This window comes from Pterocles gutturalis, unplaced genomic scaffold, assembly GCF_000699245.1.
Source record: "Pterocles gutturalis isolate BGI_N339 unplaced genomic scaffold, ASM69924v1 scaffold19333, whole genome shotgun sequence".
NCBI lineage: Eukaryota > Metazoa > Chordata > Aves > Pterocliformes > Pteroclidae > Pterocles > Pterocles gutturalis.
In genome coordinates this window covers 16,585-38,823 of record NW_010126010.1, presented here as the reverse complement: position 1 = coordinate 38,823, position 22,239 = coordinate 16,585, and the positions used below count along the sequence as shown (strand labels likewise).

Below are 22,239 nucleotides of genomic sequence, written 5' to 3'. Positions count from 1 at the left end.
CCAACCTTAATGATTCTGTGATTCTGTTAATACCTGTGTGGTTAGATGACTGTGAAACAGATTTCTGAACCATAGCGTTGACCATGTAAAGCCTGCTGTGTCTTTTTCTTCTTTGGACTTGGCCCCTGATGCTAGTGTAAAGTGTTTTTTCACTGTGAGCATTGATTTCTTTTTTTTTTTTTTTTTTGTTTAAGCTACAGACTGATAACACTTTTTTGTGATTTATATGCAGAGAACAAAAAGAACAGCTACAGAAGTTGAAAGAGTTTAAACCTGACATTTCCACACAGGATCCTCCTAGATCACAGAACACAAGCACGAGGCCAGGTGCCTTTCAGGTAAATTCATCTTGTGTTAACTTAACATGCTGGTAGCAATTACTATTAATGCATATGTGTGATCAGTTCTGCACTCTGATGCTCAAACTTCTCTGTGGAATACCTCCTCAGCAGCCCTTACAACCTCATCAATCTTCTGTTGAGGAAAAACAGCTTAGTTTCTTTGGATTTTCCAAAACTTTTTCTACTCAGTCAGCCCACCGTGTTTTCTGAGCATGACCTAATGGGGACAGTAGCACATGAGGTTCAATAACCTCGACTTCTGTGGGATGATCTGTAGGAACAGGTGACCTCTTCCAAAACAGGGGCAGAAGGCTTGTGAGAACACCCTCTTGTTCCTTGCCTAAGTTCTGACATCTTGCTCTGCTTTTCCTACTTTAAGAGCTCTCTCCTCTTTGGAGTTAGAGAAATTTGAGTATAGGTCTCTCAGAAAATGAGATGTTTTAATGCAGAGTGGGCATCAGCTTTCTGTTTGCTGTCTTTATTAGGAATTCTCATTACCCTCTAGAATATCATGAAGTGCATGGAAGCTCACATTTGAGTACCTCCATGACTTCATCTCCTGTTGCTCTCCCAGAGCTCTTCCTTGAGGTGGGATAAAAGAGCGAACTCCAGTAGGTGGTGAAGAAGAATCACTTTATTGCTCTTTTACAACTACTTTTATAGTCTTTTACTACTGTGAATATGTCATCTACAAATTTTTTTATTGGCTACTAACTAAAAACAACACACTATTTTCTAGCTAATTCATTCCCTTGTTTGCATTCCGGTCCGTTCTCTTTCCGGCCATGTCAGGTCCTCCATCACCTCCTCTTCTATTTTGCTTAAGGGCAAAGCCTTCTTCTCCTGGTCTCTTAAGGGAAAACGCTTCATGTTCCGGAAGTCAAATCCTAATTCAGCATCTTGTTCCCCTACAATTCCTCTGCTGCTTAGTCTCCTAGTTGGTTCTAGGAACTCTTCTCAGCTGTTTGTATTTGTTTTTTTGATAATTCATACCCAGTCAGAAACTAGCTGAACTTCTGCAGTCCTGTTACCTCAGGTTTATAAATCCTTTCTAGAACAAATAAACAGTTTTGTTAAACGTATATTGGAGGAGATACCTGAGTCAATGCAGTCTTTATTCTTCTTCGCATCTTAACCCCAAAGTTACCAGTGCTAATAAATTTATCCATACTGACCTCTGGGTCTGACATTTAGCCAGACTGAGCTTTGTTTGTGTCTCCCTCCAAAGAAGTGTTATGCAGTGAATGAGGCAGTGTAAGTTTTCCTTTTGCCTAGTTGACCTCTTCCTTGTTTACAGTGTCTATAAAGTAAAATAATGGAACAGATTTGCTATCAAGAACTGCAGGTATGTTGATGCCTTTAGGAAGTGACTTTACTCAACTTTGATATTTTGTATCTTGGACTACTTCACCCATCTGCCTAGAAGTATTCAAACAACTGTTGTCTTTCTTGGGATTCCTGCCTTCAGACTTCAGACTTCTGCTGTGACTTCGAACTGTTATTGCGAACTTCAGCTTTTTATCTACAACCATTCTACAAGTTTTGTTGCGTGTTGCTAATAAAGCCGCCTGTAACTTGGCGTCTGCTGTGATGCTGAAGAGACTCTTGTAACCCAGCACATGGGGTTCCATGGGGATGTTTGGTTCATGAAGGGAGTTTTTTGTTTTGTTGGTTTTTTTCACTGTGCAAGACTTCCCTGTTTCTGATGTTGATCTAATGTTGATTTCATTAAGGGGTTTCCAGGTGATTCTGCTCTCTGGGAATTTTTCCAGTGACTTCCAGAAAGAAGCTGGCCTTATCAATCCTTTTGGGCATCACCAAGCAGCCCTTCTTTCAGACTTTTTCCGCCTTCTCACAGACAGCAGAAATCTTTGCAGACGACAGGAGTCTTTGGGAATAAAACTGTAGACACTTGAACTGAGATAGGCCTACTGCAGCTTAAATTGGTAAGGTTATTTTGAAGGAGAAAATAAATAGTATTTAAGCCTTCACGTAGTGAACGAACACCAAATTAGTTCAGGCCACCAGTTTTTGAAATATCGTCCTCCTACCTGTAGCACCGTGATGGAGGTACTAGAAAGTGCTTATGATTTGATTACCAATTGCCATTGTGCTTACTGACTTAGAGGGTGAGCAAAGGTTAGTTTACAGATCTACATTAAAAGTGCTTTCTGCATCTAGGTCTCTTCTCAACTGTCTTCAGAGGCGCCAGTAGAAACCCAAGCTATTAAACCTTCTCCTGCTGTTATTATAAAGCCTCCCGTGTTGTTCAGACAGTCCACCCCTGTGACAAGACCAAGTGCCCCACTGACAAGGCCTGCTACACCTATGACAAGGGCACATGCTCCAGTTTCTACTCCAACTACAACTCCAAGTCATGGTCAGTCTTTAAAACCATCACCTTCTGCTGTGGAACAGGAACGCTGGGATGAAGATTCTTTCCACGGACTCTGGGACACAAATGATGATAAAGGAGCAAATATGGAGTACGAGTTGTGTAAGCAGGAGTCAGTGATGCCTCCACCTGTCTCCTCGCCTGTGAAAGTACCCACCATTCACACCTCTGTTCCATCAGCTGTACCAGTGTCCCTTCCTCCAGTTATTCCACCTGTTCCTAAAGCACCTGTAATTCAGCAAACTGTGGATTATGGCCACGGGCGAGGTGGGTGTTGAAGTGTGTTTGTTTGATCTGTAACAGAGCTAATTAGTCCTCCTAGCTTCTTTCTAAAGCGGTGTGCCATGCAAAGCGTGCCGTAGATGTTCTGCAGTTGACCTGTAGGCTGCGTACATTGCGATCTTACGCTAAGCAATGCAGTTTTAAGGAGTCTGTAACCTCCATCCTTTCCTTGTGTTTAGTGTTTTCTTCAGTGCTGTGATAATGAGCTGTTTCATGTGAACTGAATGGTGTATAGCCACGTCTGCTTCTAATAAACACCAACTGGTGTGATCACATCGATGTGTTATATTTAGATTGATATTGATATTTTCCCTTAATGCCTTTGTAGCTGAGTATGGAAATAACTGCTAGAAAGTACTTTGCATTATACAGTTCTTAGGTGTGACTTAGTAACTTAAAGCAGAATGTGACGGGTGTTTGCTTTATTTATGTACTGCTTAGTGGGTGTGAGGTACCCTCTAGACAGGGAGGGAGATAGTCCTCCTTTTGAAGGGCGTGCGTCCTAAAAAGGCATTTAGCACATAAACAGTGAAGGGCTCTGATTTTTGGTATTGAGCTTATCAAAGCTAAAGTTCATCACTAGTTTTTTAATATAATTCATTTCCTTCATTCTTAGTTTTTAACAGGAGTGAAATCATGTCATAAAGAAGTTTTTAAATTGTGCATTGTCTTTAAAGAGCATTTTTTCTCTAAGGTGCCATAACATGGATTAAGGCCATATCAATTCCATTCCATATTGATGTTTTACTAAAAGCTATTAGAAAAATTGTCACTGTTAGGAATCTAAAGTGAACATTTCAGTTAGTATTCTTGACATTACAAGAGTTCTATGAGTTACTGAAACTTTCAGAGTGTTCTAATGTTAATCATCTTCTGACCCTGCGTGCTACCTGAAGTCCCATTCTTAAGATAAAGTAGTACGCATCCTTACATAAACCCACAAACCAGCTTCAGACTTTCAAAACCATGGTGTTGTATATTTATGTATAGCTCTTTTTGCATCATCCATTAAAAGTTTTCATAAGTTATCCCAGTCACTTTTAAAGCCATTGCCTGGTTGCTTTTTGTGACAGAGGAAAGGAATGGAAGAGGGGTGTATTAAGGCCTTAATTAATTTTTAATTATTTTTAACCAGATATAACCACCAGTAAAGTGGAACAGATTCCATATGGGGAGCGGGTGACGCTGCGTCCGGAACCTCTACCAGAGAGGCAAACATTTCAAAAAGGTAGGGAGCCCTTGGCTAGCTCTCAGACAGTTAGTTAACTCTTAAGAAAAGTTATAAGGCACATTTTAAATTGAGTAATTCTTGTTTAAGCTAGAACCACTTTACTTTCTTCCGAGGCCCATAAGAATAACATTCTATATTGTCAAGAGGAGTAATGCAGTCAATGACCTAGCCACTTTAAAAATTATTTTTTGAAGCTTTAAGTAGGATTTCATGGTATGGTTGTCTGTTACAGTTTGGAAAAGAGATTCAGTGGCTGATTAAGTGAATTCTAGCACTCACATCATATGTATCTATATTTTCTTGCACTCTTATTTGTTGTTTTTCCTTCAAAAATAATAAAAATTCAGAGTTTGCATTAGTAGTTTGGATTTCCATGGGTTTCTCCTTTCAGAGCACCCAGGTCGTTACAATAGAGAAAGAGATCGTGAGCCTTATTTTGAACGTCAAGGGAATTCCAATACAGATCATAGGGATTTCAAGAGAGAGCGGGAATTGCATAGAGACCGTGGTTCTGTGGACTACGAACGAGAGAGATTTGAAAAAGAGCGGCATCCCCGAGATGATAGGTATGTGATTTTAGAACACTATTGAAATCAATACAACTTGGTCTGTATGGGGTATCCAGCTGTCCATTTTGCCTCTGAGGTACATGTTCATTTCTCTCTAATCCATAATAGAAATTCTAGAAATATGCAAAATACTTTTTTGGCAGGGTTCTTCCTACTACACCTTCAAGGACTCAGTCTTACCGTGACAAGAAAGACCATCCCTCCTCCAGGCGGGGTGGTTTTGAAAGACCACCATATGAACGAAAGACAGATCGTCCAGCATATGATCACGGGCCTTCCATGTTTGGAGGTACAGTTTCTCAATCATGAAGCCATGCTAGATTATTATGAAAAATATGGACTCACACAGGTGACGAGTAATTGAGAGAAGATTAATTGATTTGCAGTGTTTCTTTGTTCAGAATATATAATTCGGGAAAATTTATTTGGGTTGTGTCATGTAGTTTTGTTTCTCAGTGGTGATGAAATCAGGAATGCAATTGTTTTATATTCTGCTGAAAAATGTCTTTGATTGCAATAGGTTCAAGATTAGAAATTTGAATTATTTTAGGGACAAATCTGTAAATTTATCCTAAAAAAAATGAGGATCTGTTTAAATCAGCCCAGCTGGTTATGAACATCTTAATTTTTTTTGTTTTACTGAACTAAGAAAATTCTTCTGTCCAAACACTGGAATTTGAAGGTGATCGTAGAAATTACCCTGACGAAAGGATTCCTATTTCTGCTCCATCAATGCCTCGTCAGCCACCACCAGCTCCACGAGTAGAAAGGAAACCAGAATCTAAAAATGTAGATGATATTTTGAAGCCACCAGGACGGGATAGCAGGCCAGAGAGGGTGAGTAGGCATCCTGAAAGCAACAATTGGTTTCTACAAGGTCTGTATTCAGATAAAATGCTCATGAGCGTAATATGTTGGGAACAGGCCTACATTTGAGGAAGCTCTGGAAATTCTCTTGGTTCCTTTGTAAATGCCTAGAGTGTTGTAGCATCACTATTAGGAGTCCACAGGAAATGTCAACTTCCTGGCAATCCCAAGATGGAATTCCTATTGGTGGGTAATGTTAATGTATTTTAGGCTCTTCTGAGCTCTTCACTTGTTTTTTTTTTCATGTATCGTAGGAAAACCTTGGCTTTACAGAGACTCAGATTTGGCAGGGCACCAGATAAAATAAAGAACAAGATTCAGGCTATGAAACATTTAGACAAGTTTCATTCAGTTAATTTTATCTGAACCAGATCTATAACATCTTACGCAGTGTAAGCGTAAGATGATCAACATAACATACTCTTATTCTGTCATAATATATCATAATTCTGTCATTCTATCATAATATACTCATACTACTACCATTCCTCACAACGAGGTTTGCGAAATAAGCAGTGAGGCGTGGTACTGGCTTTGCTTGATGATATGCAGAAGTGTGAGCCAAGAACACATAATTTTCTATAAGAAGAAGAGAAATAAGTGAAAAAGTTAAGAAAATATCTTTTTGCAAAAGAGATTCTGTTAAATGTAGTAGACTAACCTGTTTTCTTACATGATCTTTGTTTCAGATTGTTATTATAATGAGAGGGTTGCCTGGCAGTGGAAAAACGCATGTAGCAAAACTCATCAGGGTATGTAAACAACCACTCACTGTGTAGTGATGCTTGTCTTTTATGTGCACTTCCTCTGCTGTTTTTTTTCTGTTTGCCTGGAATTTCGTGTTGATGTTATTTCATGTTCCGTGTCTTCATATGACATGTGAATCCCCTCCACTATTACCAAGCATGAGCGATACTGCTTCTTCTTTGAATATAGAGCAGGGAACTGCTTGCCGAAAGTGTTTTGAAGATCCTCTGTAGCAGAATGGAATTTTTACAGCTAGAGTATATGTTTTCTTTTTGCTTTCTTCACAGGATAAGGAAGTAGAGTGTGGAGGGCCTGCACCAAGAGTGCTCAGCCTGGATGACTATTTTATCACTGAAGTGGAAAAAGAAGAGAGAGACCCAGATACAGGGAAAAAAGTTAAAAAGAAGGTACTTTTAATTCAGTTGCTTATCTTGACAAAGAAACAAGATATTCTGGAACAACACAGCGGCAATCAGAATTTCAGTCTATGGCTGATGAAGAGTGCAGAGGTCTGTGGGCTGTTTTTCCAAAAAAGTCCATATAACTTAAGGGCAGAACAGGCGCATTCTTAAAAGTTGACCTCGAAGGTGTTTTTCCCGTACCAGTGGTCGTGACCGTCAGCAGTTGAACATCAGCAATTTAATAGGTATCATCTTTCTTAAGTGTTTTTTTCCTTGATAAAGGTGATGGAGTATGAATACGAAGCTGATATGGAAGAGACCTATCGTACCAGCATGTTTAAAACTTTCAAAAAGACCTTGGATGATGGCTTCTTCCCCTTCATTATCCTTGATGCTATCAATGATAGAGTGCGACATTTTGAACAGTTTTGGAGTGCTGCAAAAACCAAGGGTTTTGAGGTAATGGAGCCTAAAAAGCGTTTGAACTTGCTGGCACCCATATGCTGGTATTTCTAAACTTTTGAATGCAAAGTCCCTCATGCATTCAGAAAAAAATGCTGTGGTCTACAGTTACAAATTTACCTTTCTTAGAATGTACAACTGCAGAGTGTATCACCAGGTAGAAAAAGAGCTCTAAAAATTGATTTACAGTATTTAATATTGTCTTTCTCTTTCTAGGTGTACTTAGCTGAAATGAGTGCAGATAACCAGACATGTTCCAAGAGGAATATTCATGGACGCAAGCTAAAGGAAATCAGCAGGGTAACTGTATACATCTGGAGTCATTGGATTAATGATAGATTTCATTGTGCTTTCAGGCCAGCTGTTGTTGGAAAACTATTGAACTCTTTTAGACTGCATAATGCTTATACTCTTCCTCTAAGAAGAGCTGGTATCTATGTATATAATCAATATGGGATTGATTGAAATTACTTTTCTTAAGTACATCTTGTTTGTGATCAGAAACCCCAATTTTCCATTGAATCTGTTACATTTTTAGAGGTGCTTCATTTTTGTTTATTTTTTGTTAGATGTCTGATCACTGGGAGGCAGCACCGCGTCACATGATGCGCCTGGACATTCGTTCTCTATTGCAGGATGCTGCTATAGAGGAGGTGAGAACTTCTGTGCTTGTTAAAATTACAAATTATAGATGTCATTATAATGAAAAAACAAAGCAGAGAAAGGTATGATCACAACATGGCAGTTACACTTGGCACTGTAGAAAGCCAGAATCTCTGTGTCAGAGAAGTGTGTTCCATTATTCTTATCAATTACCCAAACATGAAGGTACATTTACTTCTTATCACCTTTTTGGAGCCCAGACTTAGGCATCTTTGAGGAAGAGTTGAAGCCTCTTTGCTCTTTAGCAACTGTTGAGTACCAATTAAAGAGGATCTTTGCTCTCTCAGATGAAGCTCGGCACTTTTTCAGGTTACTGGATTAATTGGATCATAATCTGAGGAAGTAATTTGATAAAATAAGTAAGTGAACAGATTGGAACTCCTCTCAGTCCCTGCTTTGAGAAATACAGACCTGTAGCAGAGAATGAAGAACTAAATAAATAACATCTAGCAGATTACACTTGCTGTAGAATTATTCTTCCTTTTTATTCCGTTTGCAGTTTGCTGTGACATGCACCTCTGGTGTGTCAGCTTTCTGTATTCTTGCATTCCTCTTTGACAGATATTTCAGGAGCTCTGGGAATAAGTTAGTATGTTAGCCATATGGTCATTGTGAATGTGCCATAGCTGCATGTCACTATCAGAACAGCTCTTGCCAAGACCGTAGAAACTAGTGGACTGCTGAAGTAGGAAGAGAGTAAACAGTTGCAGTTTGTCATGAGGTCAACAGGTTATTTTTAAATCTACAAATTCTTTGTATAAGAAAATAGAAATCTTTAAGAGGACAGCTAAAGGCTAAACTGTCAAGTAGACTCGGAGAAAGGCAGATTTGGGATTTACTCTGTGTGCATCAAGGTTTTACTAATGGTATGAAGAACTGTAAGTACTTGAGGAGTTTCAGATATTCCACAATATACACGTGAATCCTCATTAGAGATTTATACCCCAGAAAGTATTCCATTAGATTGGCAGGGTTAGATGTATCTTAAAGCATCCATTTTCTTTATTATGTTAATCTCTGTGGTTGTTATTCTTCACTGTGATATTTAAAAATATAAAAGATAAGGGCTTTATAGAGGTGTTCTATTCCAGTGGTGTGTAAATGGCAAGTTCAAGATCTTTTTCTGAGATTCCAAGTTTTGAAATGCAATTGTGTGGAAAGCAAGAGAAGTATCTTATTGGTACAGATACTGGTAGCACAAAGAATGCATGTGAAGGAAGAGAATAAACAATTGCTGCTTTCCCACGCAGTTTGTTATTCTGTAGCTGGAAGGGTACCTACCTCTAAGGGAAGCCAAAATGGAGCCAGTATTCATATATATTGCATCATCATACTTTCCAAGATGAATTACTTCTTTCCTCTTCTATTTGAACTTGGAATCTTCTTCTTACTCTGCTATAAAGATAATACTTAGAAGTCAGGCAGTGTCTCGTAAGTGTGTGCTTGTGCTTTGGAACAGGTGGAGATGGAGGATTTTGATGCAAATATTGAAGATGAGAAAGAAGAAGTCAAGAAGGATACAGCAGAGGAGGAAGAAAGTGAACTGGTAGGAGACACATCAGCCATCTCTAACAAAATGTTTGTTAATGTGTCTGAGGGAAAATCTCAGTCTTACAAATGCCAACCCATTGCCATTCTTAGCAGTGTGATCTTAATATGCACATCTGTAGTTATTTGTTCCTTAAACATTTCTGAGAGAATGTTAATGTTAAATCCTATTATTCCTAACTGAATATTTTAAAGAATCTGTGAGTATATGCCACAAGCAGCATTACTGGTGGGGCGTGGCAATGTGCCTCTTCCAGACATTTATAAACTGCAGTATACTACACTGTACTATACTATACTATAGCACCGTTTTCCCAATTGTCTTAAGAATTACACTAACTGGAGAGATGGGCAGAATGGGCAAAGATTAATTTAGCTTATTTCCTCTCACGTGCCTAAAGAACTCTTCTCAACTGTCACAGCATATGGCAACAGTTATGAAGAAGAATGCTTTCTCTGCCAAGGCTTGCTGACTTTGTCAGTAGGTATTTCCAAGATGAGGGATTAGGTCTCTTGGATAAATGAAGGTTAGAGAATTGCCCTGAGAAATGGTGGTTTTAGGTATGTATTTGAAAGGCTACAGAAGGCTTCCAAATGTAACTTCTTGGTATGTGCTGGAGCTGCAAGTGGTCAGTGCTTGATGAGTTGAATGTGTCAAACTCTGGTTCCCACAACCAAGTAGTTAAACTCCAATAAACAGGAAGTAACCAAAAATGTCTGAGATGAGCAAAGTCTGTTTTCTTGATGGAAATTCTGCCAGGAGTGGCAGTTTAGAAAGCAGCTGAAATATAGAATAAAAAAAATAAAGCTTAGGAAGAATGGATTTTAATAAATATCTGGTTTTTGCACCATGACTCACTTATTCTCTCTACTAAATTATTCTTTGGCACAGAGTATGAGACTGCATAAAGTGTGGTTAGAATGCATCCATGTTTACAAGAATATGGCTGCTAGTCTCATTTCTTGGAAATGAGCTATATCTAGAAGAGAAAGTTGTCTTTAGCTTTTGAGACATCTGTGCATAAATGTGTGTCTGTGTATGTGTGTTTATGGGCTCTGGGGAATGTCCTAATGTACAGCACATATAACAATAGGCCTTTTCTTCATGAGACGAGGAGAAAGCTTGTGGTGAAAACTATGAAAATTATTAATAAGTACAAGTAATCTTACATAAAAGAATGTTTTCCGTCCAGATTCACAAGAGATCAAAAATAGCAAAGAATTATCTGCTGTATGTAATCTCTGCTATTCAGTCACATGGCTAACCTCAGGGAGAGGTATGTCAGACAGAAAGGTGGGACGGTATTTGGTATCTGTTGCCTTTTTGAGAGCAGTTGGTAAAGGGTTCTTCAATTCATTTTGCTGCACTTAATCCTGTGGAAAAAGAGAGATCTGAAGCTCCTGCCATCTGGCAGATATCCTTGAAATACCCAACTGTCTTGTACCAAAGGATAAAGTCTCAATCTTTTCTCTCCTATCTGGGGACCGGGATATTGTACAGATTCAGCACACAGTAGGCCATTTCACACCATCAAAGTCACTCTTTTGTTGCTATTATCAACTCCCGTAGGGTTGCTTGTAGCATTCAGACAATTCTTGCTTTTCTGTGCTTGATGGTATGAATTATTGTGCATTTAACTTAGTGTTCTCACCACACTGTATCACACATCACTTTGTTCAATATAGGCTCCTAGCTGTGGTGTAAACTTTCTGAGCAAATTTTAATGTGCAACTTGGTTTAAAAGTATAAATACACATATATACATGAAGTTTATTTGTTGTTACAAAGAAATATTGCAGCACAAACTGGCTTAGTTTATATTAATTGCAGACAATTAAAATCAAGAAAATTCAGAGATCTGATAATCTCAAGACACTGACATATGCTTTATAGAAAAAAAGGTCTGTCAAGGATTTTGGAAGAGCAATGCTGAACATAATCAAAAGCAGTGTAGCTCTCCAGAATAATACACTCTAATTTAGTAACCTTTAGCATTAACAAATACATATATATGTTTACCATAGTGGAGGCAACCTATAAACAGGGCAGGAGAGAAGTTAGTGTAATAAAACTGGTTTGTGGATTGTTTGTTTTCATGTTGAAATCTTCTAGAGTAGTTCTTTTCCCTCTCTATTAAAAATCATTCTTAAAATAATGAAATTCTGACAAGGGTTCCATTTCACTACATTGAGCTTTTTATGTGATTGCAGAGAAACGTAAGAAGTTTTATACCAAATCTGAACAACTGAAATGAGTTATAAGGGGTTGCTTAGTAAGGACTTACTTGTCCAAGAGTATAAAATGAAAAGATAACAAGAAGGTATCTAAAATAAATATCTCTTTGCTGAATTTAGTCTCATTAAGCTCACTTATAAGGAATAAACTGGCTAAAGATCATTACATGTAAAACATGTGACATTGTTTATAGGGCAAAAGTGTGTTAAGAGTTATTGAACTAAGAAGGTTATTTTGAAATGAAAAATAATACTTAAATTCAGCAGATACTCTCATTTAAACAAACAAAAAAAATTGTTTAGTTGTGGACTAACCACTCGTACAAAAATTGAGTATGTCCCTTCAAAAGGATTAAGTGAAACTTGTGTGTAGTAAATCTGGGAATATATTCTTAAAAGCCTATAAGTACGGTAACTTTTTCATTTGTATTTGTCAAGCTTTGAATATTCTTTATGCCTGATAAGTTGTGTTACAATAACTTTGCCACTTGGGATAATATAATCTAGTAACTGTGCACACAGTGCCATTGCTGTCTGTGAGACTCATTCCGGAGTTCTGTGTTTGCAGAGGGCAGCACTCTTGTAATGATTTGCAAGGGCTGCTACAATCACTGAATGGGAAGTGGATGCAGAAGTTCTGAAATACTGAGTAATTTGTTTCCTTCCTCTGATAACAAGAATTGTGCGTTACAGAAAGAAATACCTTAAGCTCCCATTATAATGCTGTTTCCAGTTCAAAAGTGATATGCCTGTGTGTCTCTCTCTAATCCTCCGAGCTTCTCTCTGTGTATGATTTAGGGTTACATTCCGAAAAGCAAATGGGAGATGGACACTTCTGAGGCAAAGCTAGGTGGGTATTTGTTTTTTCCTGTTTCTTATAGTTGGTATCTGATGATGTTTGCAAAACCTGGATTTTCATTTTTACTGTGCCTCCTTACCAAAGACAAATAAATGTATTAATCTCATACATGTGTCTGAAACTGCCAAAGCACCTATACATAAAAGGAATTTGTCTTCTGCCAGAGGCAGGGGAGCTATGACTTTCTAACCATCTCTGTTTTATATACTCATTAATTGTTCTTCCATCTGTTCAAGGAAAGTGCTTTGTCTTAAAATCTTAAAAAAAGCAGTATTTCTATTCTGTATTCATCTCTTCCATATTATAAAAAGCAAAGAGTCAATTTACATTGCACTGCAGTCTTGTTCATACTGCATACCTTTCTTTTCAAGCCTGAATGTCGCCAGTAACTTCTTACTTTCTTGAAGACATGTAGCTAATTATATTGAAGATGTTTGTCAGTCTCACAAATTGACATGCGTGAGAACAAAGTAGTGCCAGGTTTTGAAGTTGGTTCTGAATTATTAGGCCTGGTGTTATCTTTTCAACAACTTAGGTATTGAAAAGTTAGAAGTTCATTTTGCTTTTCAGTTCCAGGAGAGTACTAGAATTCTTCGTAGCAGGATGCAAAATGGACTTTCCAAGAGCACGAAGGCACTATTTTTGCTGCGCTCTTTGTTCGGATTAGTGCTGCTGGTTGCGTTAGACATAAGTGCTAATATTAGGATTCTGTCGAAGTCAAAAGCAACTTTCAGGCTGAAATGAACACACCACGTGGAAAGGGGTTTCTAGTCGTTATAATTTTTTTTTTTTTTTCTGAATGGGAATGGTTCTAAGTGAAGATTTTATCAATGCAGTCTGCATAAAACTACCATTTTCTGTCACATCTATGAGAAGTAACAAATATCTGAATGGGATGCAGCATGTCTTAACATTTTTAGGTTTGCTTCTGCATGTGTAGTACAGCCCTGTGTATCATTACTTTCCAATAACCAAAATCACAATTGCACCATAGAAATACCATTACAAGTTCTGTCTTACATAAATCAGCCTTTCATCTTTTGCTGTTAACTGCTTAGCTGCACCATCTCTTCTGCTGCTATGCTCTCTTTTAAGACATTTAAATATTTGTGGAATATAGTAGATGTTGTTGTCACCTGCCATACCACTGGAGGAGCCTTATACTCAATGATTCCGGTATATTGAACAGCTAGGCAGTTAAAGACAGAATTAATTTAGGATTGTTCTGTATTTTTGTTGTAAGGGTTGATTGTTTTAATATCTTAAGATTATTTAAGTTTATAATGATTTTTGTCCCAATTATGTACGAAATCATAGTATTAGAAAACTGCATTGTTGAAGAACACTGATACATTGTGTTGTATTCCAAATAACATAGAATCTTCTTTAAATACTTAGTAGGAACAGATGTGTTGCGCTATATACAGTGAACCTTAAGTCATCCCATGTGTTATATGGAAGTCCAAAGTGTATTCTAAAAATATGTAAGTTTTATGTATAGTTTCTAGCGATGTGGAGACTGTGACTACAGCAGAAATTTACAGTTATCTTTCAAAATTTACCCCTCTCATGATCAAATACTGCTAACAAATATAAACAAGCAACTATGTTGTGCTTCTTTCCATATAAAAACTCTATAATATAAAATGCAGGATTTTTATAGGGTCTCCACTTAAATGTAAAATGGGGAGCAAGCAGCAGAGTCATTTTTATGTTAAAATAAGTTGTGTACAAGGCTGTTGCAATAATTCTTTAACAGTCAAACTCATTTAACAAACTGGATGGTAGCATGCTGCAAGACACAGGTGCTGAGAAAGTCTTTCTATTAAATCTGTATTAATGATTTTACTTCTCTTACTACCCTCTAGATTCATTTTTATGAATACATAGAACTATAGATTAAAAGCAAATTCTGACAGAACGTACATTTTTAAAAACTTAGGCGTTTTTATGTTGTAAATGCTGTTTCTTTGAAAATTTCTTCTGCAAGGGCAGACAACTTTTAGCTCAAGGTATGCATTATAAGCACTTGCAGTCTGTGGGTAACAATTATTATATTTAATTCATAATAAGATTTTGTTGTAGATGACCAATTAAAAGTGTTTCCTGAAGGGCATGTAAACTGTGGTATGCATTTGTTATTCCAAACTTGAGTTATTTCCTGGGAGCTGGTCTGCCCATTAGGTTTATTGTGCTAGTCTCAGAGGGCACATGTTTGCCGAAGCCATATAAATGCAAATCCAAAACCAACACTGTAAGTCTTGTTTTGCTTTTTTGTTTTCTTTCTGAGTAGATGTTGTTACAGGAGAGCATAATAAGATCTTACTGATTTTAATAAGCCTCAGAAAAGATCTGAAAAGTTTGAGTTCTTTTAGCTGCAACGCTGACTTGTGACACTCACAAGTGTCCCCGGTGCTCTTGCTGTAGTTTGGATTTACTTTGGCAGGGGTGATGCATTCCTCTGAGTATGTGTGTGGTATATAATTTCCTTATATGTTGTGAGTGCACAGCCACATTTTTATTCTAATGTCTAACTACTGGTCTGTCTCCGTGCATGGTGCACATGGGTTCTTGTATTTAGATTTGCAGAAATGGACTCAGAATTTTAAAATTTTACTATATTCAAAGTGTTTAGCACAATACTCTGTTTCAAAGTGCAGCTTAGTGGTAAGTTCTCCAGACTTTCAGAAAAGGAGAAATGAGCTCTGGCATAACTGAAGTTTTGGTACCGTTCTAAAAATTGCTCTGGAATGCAAATAACATTTTACATAAAACTTTGTGGCTTTTGTATAAGAAGCACAAAAATTTAGCCAGTTGTGTTTGAAGAAGCTAATTAAGTCAGCTACTTTCAGATGCTTTATTATTAAAATTCTAAAGGTGAGTTTTTAAGTTCTGTGGGTTTTCAGAGATGATGCTGCTTCATTGTTTTAAAAATTGAAATGGTAAAATGATGTATGATAGTTTAACACTAAATAATCATCTGCCATAAACATTCACGAGCACCATTGTTACAAAATGACACCTGGTCTCATTTACAGAAAGGAATATTCTGAAATAGTGCTTTGTGGTAGGTTCTTGATGTTTCTGTAGTGTCTGCTACATGGCACATGTACCTTGAACCACGATAGTCTGGATGGAAGCAGATCCCTCTGGAAAGGCAATCCAACTTCAGACATGGAAAGAGATAACATTTTAATATAAATTCTGTGTAGCAGTAACAAAAAGGGACAGATGGGAACCTCATACTCTGAACGCCTCCTGAGCTCCTCTGTTTGAGAGTTACACATTTCTTGGTGATGTTTTCAGTTGGTCTGTGTGCAGCAGGCAGTGTGAGACTGAACTCTTTCTTCCACACTGGTAATGAGTTGAGCTTGCATCATAGCGTATTGCCTTCCAACAGGAATATATCTATATACAGATACTTGCCAACAGAGAGCTCCTGAATTTTCAGTTCTTTGTGTTCCTAAATGTTCTTCAGTGCATTTATTACTCTCCTTTTCAATGTCATTTTTTTCTGGAAACCCTTATGCTGTGAATGATCTACGGTGATTGATCTGAGGGGAACACTGAGGAAGAGTGCCAATACATTATGTGCTGGAGTAACAGAGGAATATTGTATAAATCAATTTTGTCTTCTAGAGGGAGTGCCGTCTTTCTGTGGAGATTGAGCTTCAAATTTGGGAGATTTAACTTAAAGCAAAAGAAGACCCTTAAGTGAATTGTGTAACAGATACAAATATTCTGCACAGTTTTCTTAAATGTTGGCTTTTTTAAAAGGCAGAGGGGGATTAAAATGTTTTCTTAGAAGAAATTCTGTATCTCTTACAGGGAAATGGGGAAAACGTGGAGTCTTGAAAAATTTTAGAGTTGTATGAGGGAGAAATTACTTCGTTAGTTTATGGCATTTAAATTATACTAGCATGTCTACATCACATTATCTCTGTTGTTGCTCTTTTCTCTCCCATATTAAGTAAAAAAACGTCATCTCTGAACTGAGATTCTTTAAATACATACTTTTGAACATCATCTTCTGCTATCCAGAATTATGCTGCCTTGTATTTGGTCTGTTTCTGAGGCATTTTGAGGGTGAATTTAATTACATAGGTGACTTCTGAAACAATGTTACTGGCATAACTGGAAATGGTTTACAGAATATAACTGCCGAGCTTAGTATTCCTTCTGCATATGCTTGAATTGTTGGCTTATAAAATGGTAGCCTACATCAACAGAAGTACTAGGATTTCCTTAGACTTGTAAAGCCGCTTTTCATTTTAATGCGTCGTTGTTCATAATTTTATAATGAATACTTCATCTCCTTTCCAAAAGCAGTTTGCCACATAATTTTAAGAAGGTGGTGTTTTTTCGCTGAAAATGAGTGTCCAAAGAGGAACTAAATTTTAGAACCTAGGAGTGGAATTGTTTCTCCTCATGCCTTATTGTTTCAATAAGAGAAAGAAGAAAATGATGACTGTTGGACAAATGTACTGCTCAAATATTCATGACTGATCTCTTACACCATGAAACAAAAGATTCTGAGATATTTTTTCCAGTCCTGGAGGAGTTTTTGAGGATGTTTTCCTTGTGGGGAGAGAAAAAGAAAGAGGGAGGAATCAGGATTTCCAAGGAGCTTTTTGTGTAGCAGAAATAGTATTTCAAAAACTTGTCTTTGATGCACTAAATTGTATGATCGTCACTTGTTCTCTGGTACTGCATGTATGCCATGTTTGACACAGTATTAAACCCCAAATTTGGGAAAAATGCTACAGCTTTAGTATTGTGTTCAAATACAGAAAGGTGGATCTGTGGTTCGTAGCTATTGGTGGCTATATTGTACCTGAAAGGACAGACTCCGTTATAGTATGAACATCCAGAAGAGCAAGCTTTTCTCCCTCATACAAATAACAAGACTGAGTGTTATTGCCACACAGTTAATGTGAAAGATCAATAAAACTTGAAAATGGTGTTGAGTCTTCTCTAGTTTATTTCAACTCTCATCATTTCACCTGTCAAGACAAGCTGGATGTACAAATTCTGCTGGTCATTCTTTTAAAAACTTTTCCACTCTCATCTTGTTTGTGTGAGTAATAATTAAAAAAAAAAATCTCCTTTAACTCTGAGGCTCTGTGTTTGTTCTCAGACAAGCTGGATGGTTTGCGGACTGGCGCTAAAAGGAAACGTGACTGGGAAGCAATTGCCAGCAGAATGGAAGATTATCTGCAGCTTCCAGATGACTATGATACACGGGCTTCTGAACCTGGAAAGAAAAGGGTAATAAATTTTCAAATGACTTACTGTCTGTATATAATCACTGAATGGTCTCTGTGGAAAAAAAGAGTTTGTATCAAGTCATTGAGCGTCTTTGAGTATGACAATTTCGCTGGCTCACTTTTTATTTTGATGTTCCTATAGATTCTGTAAGAGGATATTCTTGAGAGTAGGGTCTTCCAGAGGTAAACAGATTAATTATAACAAAGTGAGGAATTGTAGATAATGAAGATTAACTATGCATGACATGGCTTTTCAGATTGAGAATGGAATCGTGTCCCATTGCTTGATGGGGGATATAATGTACTTTGTTTCAGAGCAACCCATAGAGTCCTTTTCTTATGCTGTATGTTTTGTGATGAGATAGTATGATATACAGTGGAGATTCCAAGACAAGATGATAATTTTATTAAGCTATTTTGTGTAGGTTTTGTAATAAGTAGGGAGAGAAACAGTACAGTGTTCTTATGTTCAAAAAGATTCATCTGAGGAAAATATCAGCTGTGAAAGTTTTATATCAATTAAGTCTTTTAGATGTTACCTCCTGGATATACCTTGCATAAAGCTTGGGAGGTGGTGTATAAGTTGGCTTCAGCCACTTTACGAGTAATTGTGTTCTGAGCACAAAATGCTACGTCTTCAAATACCATTGTGAAAAAAGGGCCAAAAAAATCATAGAGGAAGATGAAAGACAGGTAATAGGAAGAGGTAATAATGTGTTTGTTGTGTTTGGGGTTTTTTTTTTGTCTCCAAAATAGAAAGACCAGCTTTTACCACTAAAAGTAATTTAAGTGTCAGTGTGTGGGCTTGGTTTTATTCTGTAATGTCAAATAGAAAACATGTGTAGTACTGGACTGCGTGTGTGAGAGAAACGGAGATACTAAGACATTGGCAGAGGAAGTGATGGTGGAAGAAAGAAGCCATTTATGTCTAGGGAATGTGGAATAGGGAGATTCTGGCAGAAAGGTGATAAGGCTAAATCCCCAAGTAACAAATCAGCCTGAATGGGACTAATCAGTTACGATGTCAAGGAAATGCTCCTTGACATTGTCTTCTCTTGTCTTGCGGTGGTGTGTTCCAGCAGAGTTTCTGGACTGTAGCTCTTCATCATCACCTCCCTCACTCCTTCACATTGGTGTCTGGGTTTGTGAGCGAGGGAGTGACTCTGTATATTTGAACAGGATGAGTCCAATGGTCTGTGTGACCGTGAAGAGCCACAGAGGAGATGGCTACAGCTCTAAAGATGGGAGATAACACATGCATGAAGAAGTTATTTAGTGTAAAGAAACAGTGGAAAGATTTAAATAGAAATGTATCACAGAAGACAGAGAAGAAAACTGTCCCTCATTCATTGCTGAGTTGCTCTTTACCACTGTCTTTCGGTAGTTTCATAGTCATCTTCTAGATGTTTCCATTGTGCAATTGAAAGACATGTTGTACAGAAAATGAAGACACTACATGAATCGTTGGTAATTCTTCCTGCAAAAAGCATTGCTTTGAACAGAGAAATAATTCTAGCAATTACGCTCCAGGTCTCAGAATTATAGCATTGAAATGTAAAAGGCTAATCATCTGTACCTGTCTTCTACTCCATGGAACACCTGGGATATTCAATTAAAATAACGTAACTGCTGTAGTTTCCATCTTTACCCATCAGAAAACAAATTGATACTTACCTGCTCAAAGGAAAATGAGTAAAAATTTGAATTCTTTTGTCTGTAGTGGAAAGGCTGGACTTGTCTCAGGGTTTCTTAAGAGATTGTCCTACTGATATCGTGTTCTCTGTAGGTGCGGTGGGCAGATCTAGAAGAAAAAAAAGATGCAGACAGGAAAAGGGCCATTGGTTTCGTTGTTGGACAAACAGATTGGGAGAAGATAACAGATGAAAGTGGTCATCTTGCTGAGAGAGCCCTCAACCGCACCAAGTATATATGAAAAAAGGGGTTAAATGGAATTTTGTGCCTTTAAGGTAAGTATTCAGTTTTCCTGCATGTTTCTAGCCTTGATGGTTTTTAGGTTTTTTTTAAGAGTTGAGGTTGCAGTTCGTGTCATCGTTAGAGTTCTCCCAGACAAGATTATTTGATTTGGACCCTTGTATAATAGGGGTCAGCTGTGCCCATGTCAATGTGTACCCTCCTGTACAACATCTAAAAATAAAAGGAGAAGGATTATCAGCTGTCAATCTCCAAACCTTATTAACAGGAAGATTATCTTTTTGTTAAAAGAGTAGTTTAGCCCTCTGCCTAGTCCTGTCTAGTTCAGATTTTGCTTACTGTATCTTAACTGTGACCATGTTAATTGCTGTTATACTTGGTGTAACAAACTTTTCCTTTCTTTACAGGCCATTTGCTCTGAGGAGAAGTGAACCAAGGTGTCATGAGCATCTTGCATGGGTCATGTCACTCCCACCTTCACAGTTTTTTGTTTGTTACTTTAGTTTAAACAATTTTCTTGAGATCTTGGCAGATAACCGGTGCCCCCCAAAAAAACAACAAATCCCGTTGCTCCTAAGTGAGAGAAACAGTTTACTTTTTAATGTTTTTGGAGGGGAGGGAAGGGGAGGGCCAGTAGTTTTAGCTGCTGTTTGTGGGATAAAGTGGAAGGATTAGACAGATGTTACCTCCACTGTACTGTCACAGAATGTTTATCACCTTTGCTTTGTGGCCGTTCTCGTTTTATACTGTATGTACCTTGTAGCTTATTGTATTAGGAAGCAGAACAATAAATTTCATTATAAACTCTGTTCTTGGTGGACCATATAGCATGGTTTTTGTTTGTCATTTTAAATATGGTCTGTGTTCACATGTTGACAGTGCTCAGAACCGTCATTACCTGGAAGAGGTGCTGTGCTTGTATTCTGGAATGTGTCTTGTCTTCTAGGTTTATCACCTGCTCTTCTCATAGACAGATTCATTAAGGCCCCAGGTTTTGCTGGCCTTTAGGAGTCATGCCGTTCTCATTCTTTTTTGGAATGAGTGTTATTTTTTGGATCCTAGTTTCTCAATTATGTCAAATTTCCATTACTACATGAGTATAAATTCTGTTGAATGGCTCTGAAATACTCAAGGTAGTAATGTATGAAAAACGCTTATTTAATGCTGAACTTGCAAGCAGGTACTATGGAGTACTCTGGGGGGCAGCCTAGAAAATTCATTTTAGTGTTACTTTGTCTTTTAGTCAACACTGATCCCCATCAGGGTATTTCATTCCATTTGAAAGTCTACTGTCTCATAGAGAAATGTTATTAAAAGAAGCTATGCCTTTCTATTCCTTTAATAAAAGTGTTTAGCTTGATAAAAAAAGATAAATGAGTAGCAGTCCACACTATTAAAAATGGTACAAATTCTTCATAGATGCTGGTATATCACAGCATCAGGTTTGCTGATGAAAACCTCATTTTGTCCTCCCAGGTTTTGAAGAAAATGCCTTGTGTTAACAGTGTTGTAACCGGGCAAGGTGTTTAAATCCAAAAATAATTTGTGTTTTACTGGTGAAATGAATTTTTTTTCTCCTGACCCTTCTGAGTGAAGAAAATGAAGTCCTGAATTTCCTTCTCTGCTATACTTTGTTGCTCTGATGAATTATTACATTGTGGTTTGCATCTAGGTTGGTAAATCAACTAGTTCTGATGTGGTGGTAGTTCGTTAAGGGAAAACTGTGGTGCTAACAGAGGGTTTTGTTTGCATTCTGGTGTTTTGGTTTATTGGATGTTTCTCAGTGTTGTTTGTGGTGCATGATTGAAAGCTCTCTGGTAAATGAGGGGAACAGTTGAACTTGTGTTTTGCCCTGAATGCGTTTAATACAAGAAAATCAAGCTCCCTGAATGCAGAGTTTTCAAAACGGAATGTAATAAATATGCATTTTCTGTGTATGCATACTTTTATGTAGCATATATAAGTTCTTTTTTAAATGTTGCTAAGTACTCTGAATTCTGGCCAAGAGTTGTTGACAAAGGGAAACTAATAGTTAACCAGAAATCAGTATAGCGTGTTGCTGGGGAAATCAGGCAAGCTTTGCTTTGGAGAAGTTAATCTCTCAGGTACGTGTAGAATGGGTTTCAGTCTGTCCTCAGTTGTCCATAACAAAACCAGAGTTCTTGTGGCATGCCATCGTTACAAGTTGATGCTGTTTGTTGAATTTTAAGAACTGATAATGGTTTTGTCTGTATTTTTGGTAATATACCTGAACCAGATCTTTTTCTAACATTTTCCTTTCCAGGCTAAATAATATTTCTGGAGCATGCAAATGGATAGCATGTGACAGAACTGATTGTATTATTTACTGTTGTTTAACAATTTTGAAAATTACTTTAGCAGAGAACACCCATAGGGGTCACACTGTTTATTCTATGGTGCATGTAGTATTTAGAGATGG

At 37.6% G+C, this 22,239-nt stretch overlaps 1 protein-coding gene across 1 annotated transcript; it reads left to right on the top strand.

Moving 5' to 3' along the window:
* The first annotated feature begins 2,669 nt into the window (after positions 1-2,669).
* On the top strand, positions 2,670-20,608 carry LOC104465679 (YLP motif-containing protein 1-like). The gene is made up of 15 exons (XM_010078819.1): positions 2,670-3,003; positions 4,154-4,246; positions 4,641-4,815; positions 4,962-5,107; positions 5,501-5,655; positions 6,375-6,437; positions 6,720-6,839; positions 7,116-7,292; positions 7,512-7,595; positions 7,865-7,948; positions 9,418-9,504; positions 12,540-12,591; positions 17,738-17,868; positions 19,654-19,834; positions 20,207-20,608. Exons 1-14 carry the CDS (start codon positions 2,670-2,672, stop codon positions 19,798-19,800), a joined length of 1,848 nt encoding a protein of 615 aa, XP_010077121.1. The 3' UTR covers positions 19,801-19,834; positions 20,207-20,608.
* The last annotated feature ends 1,631 nt before the right edge of the window (positions 20,609-22,239 follow it).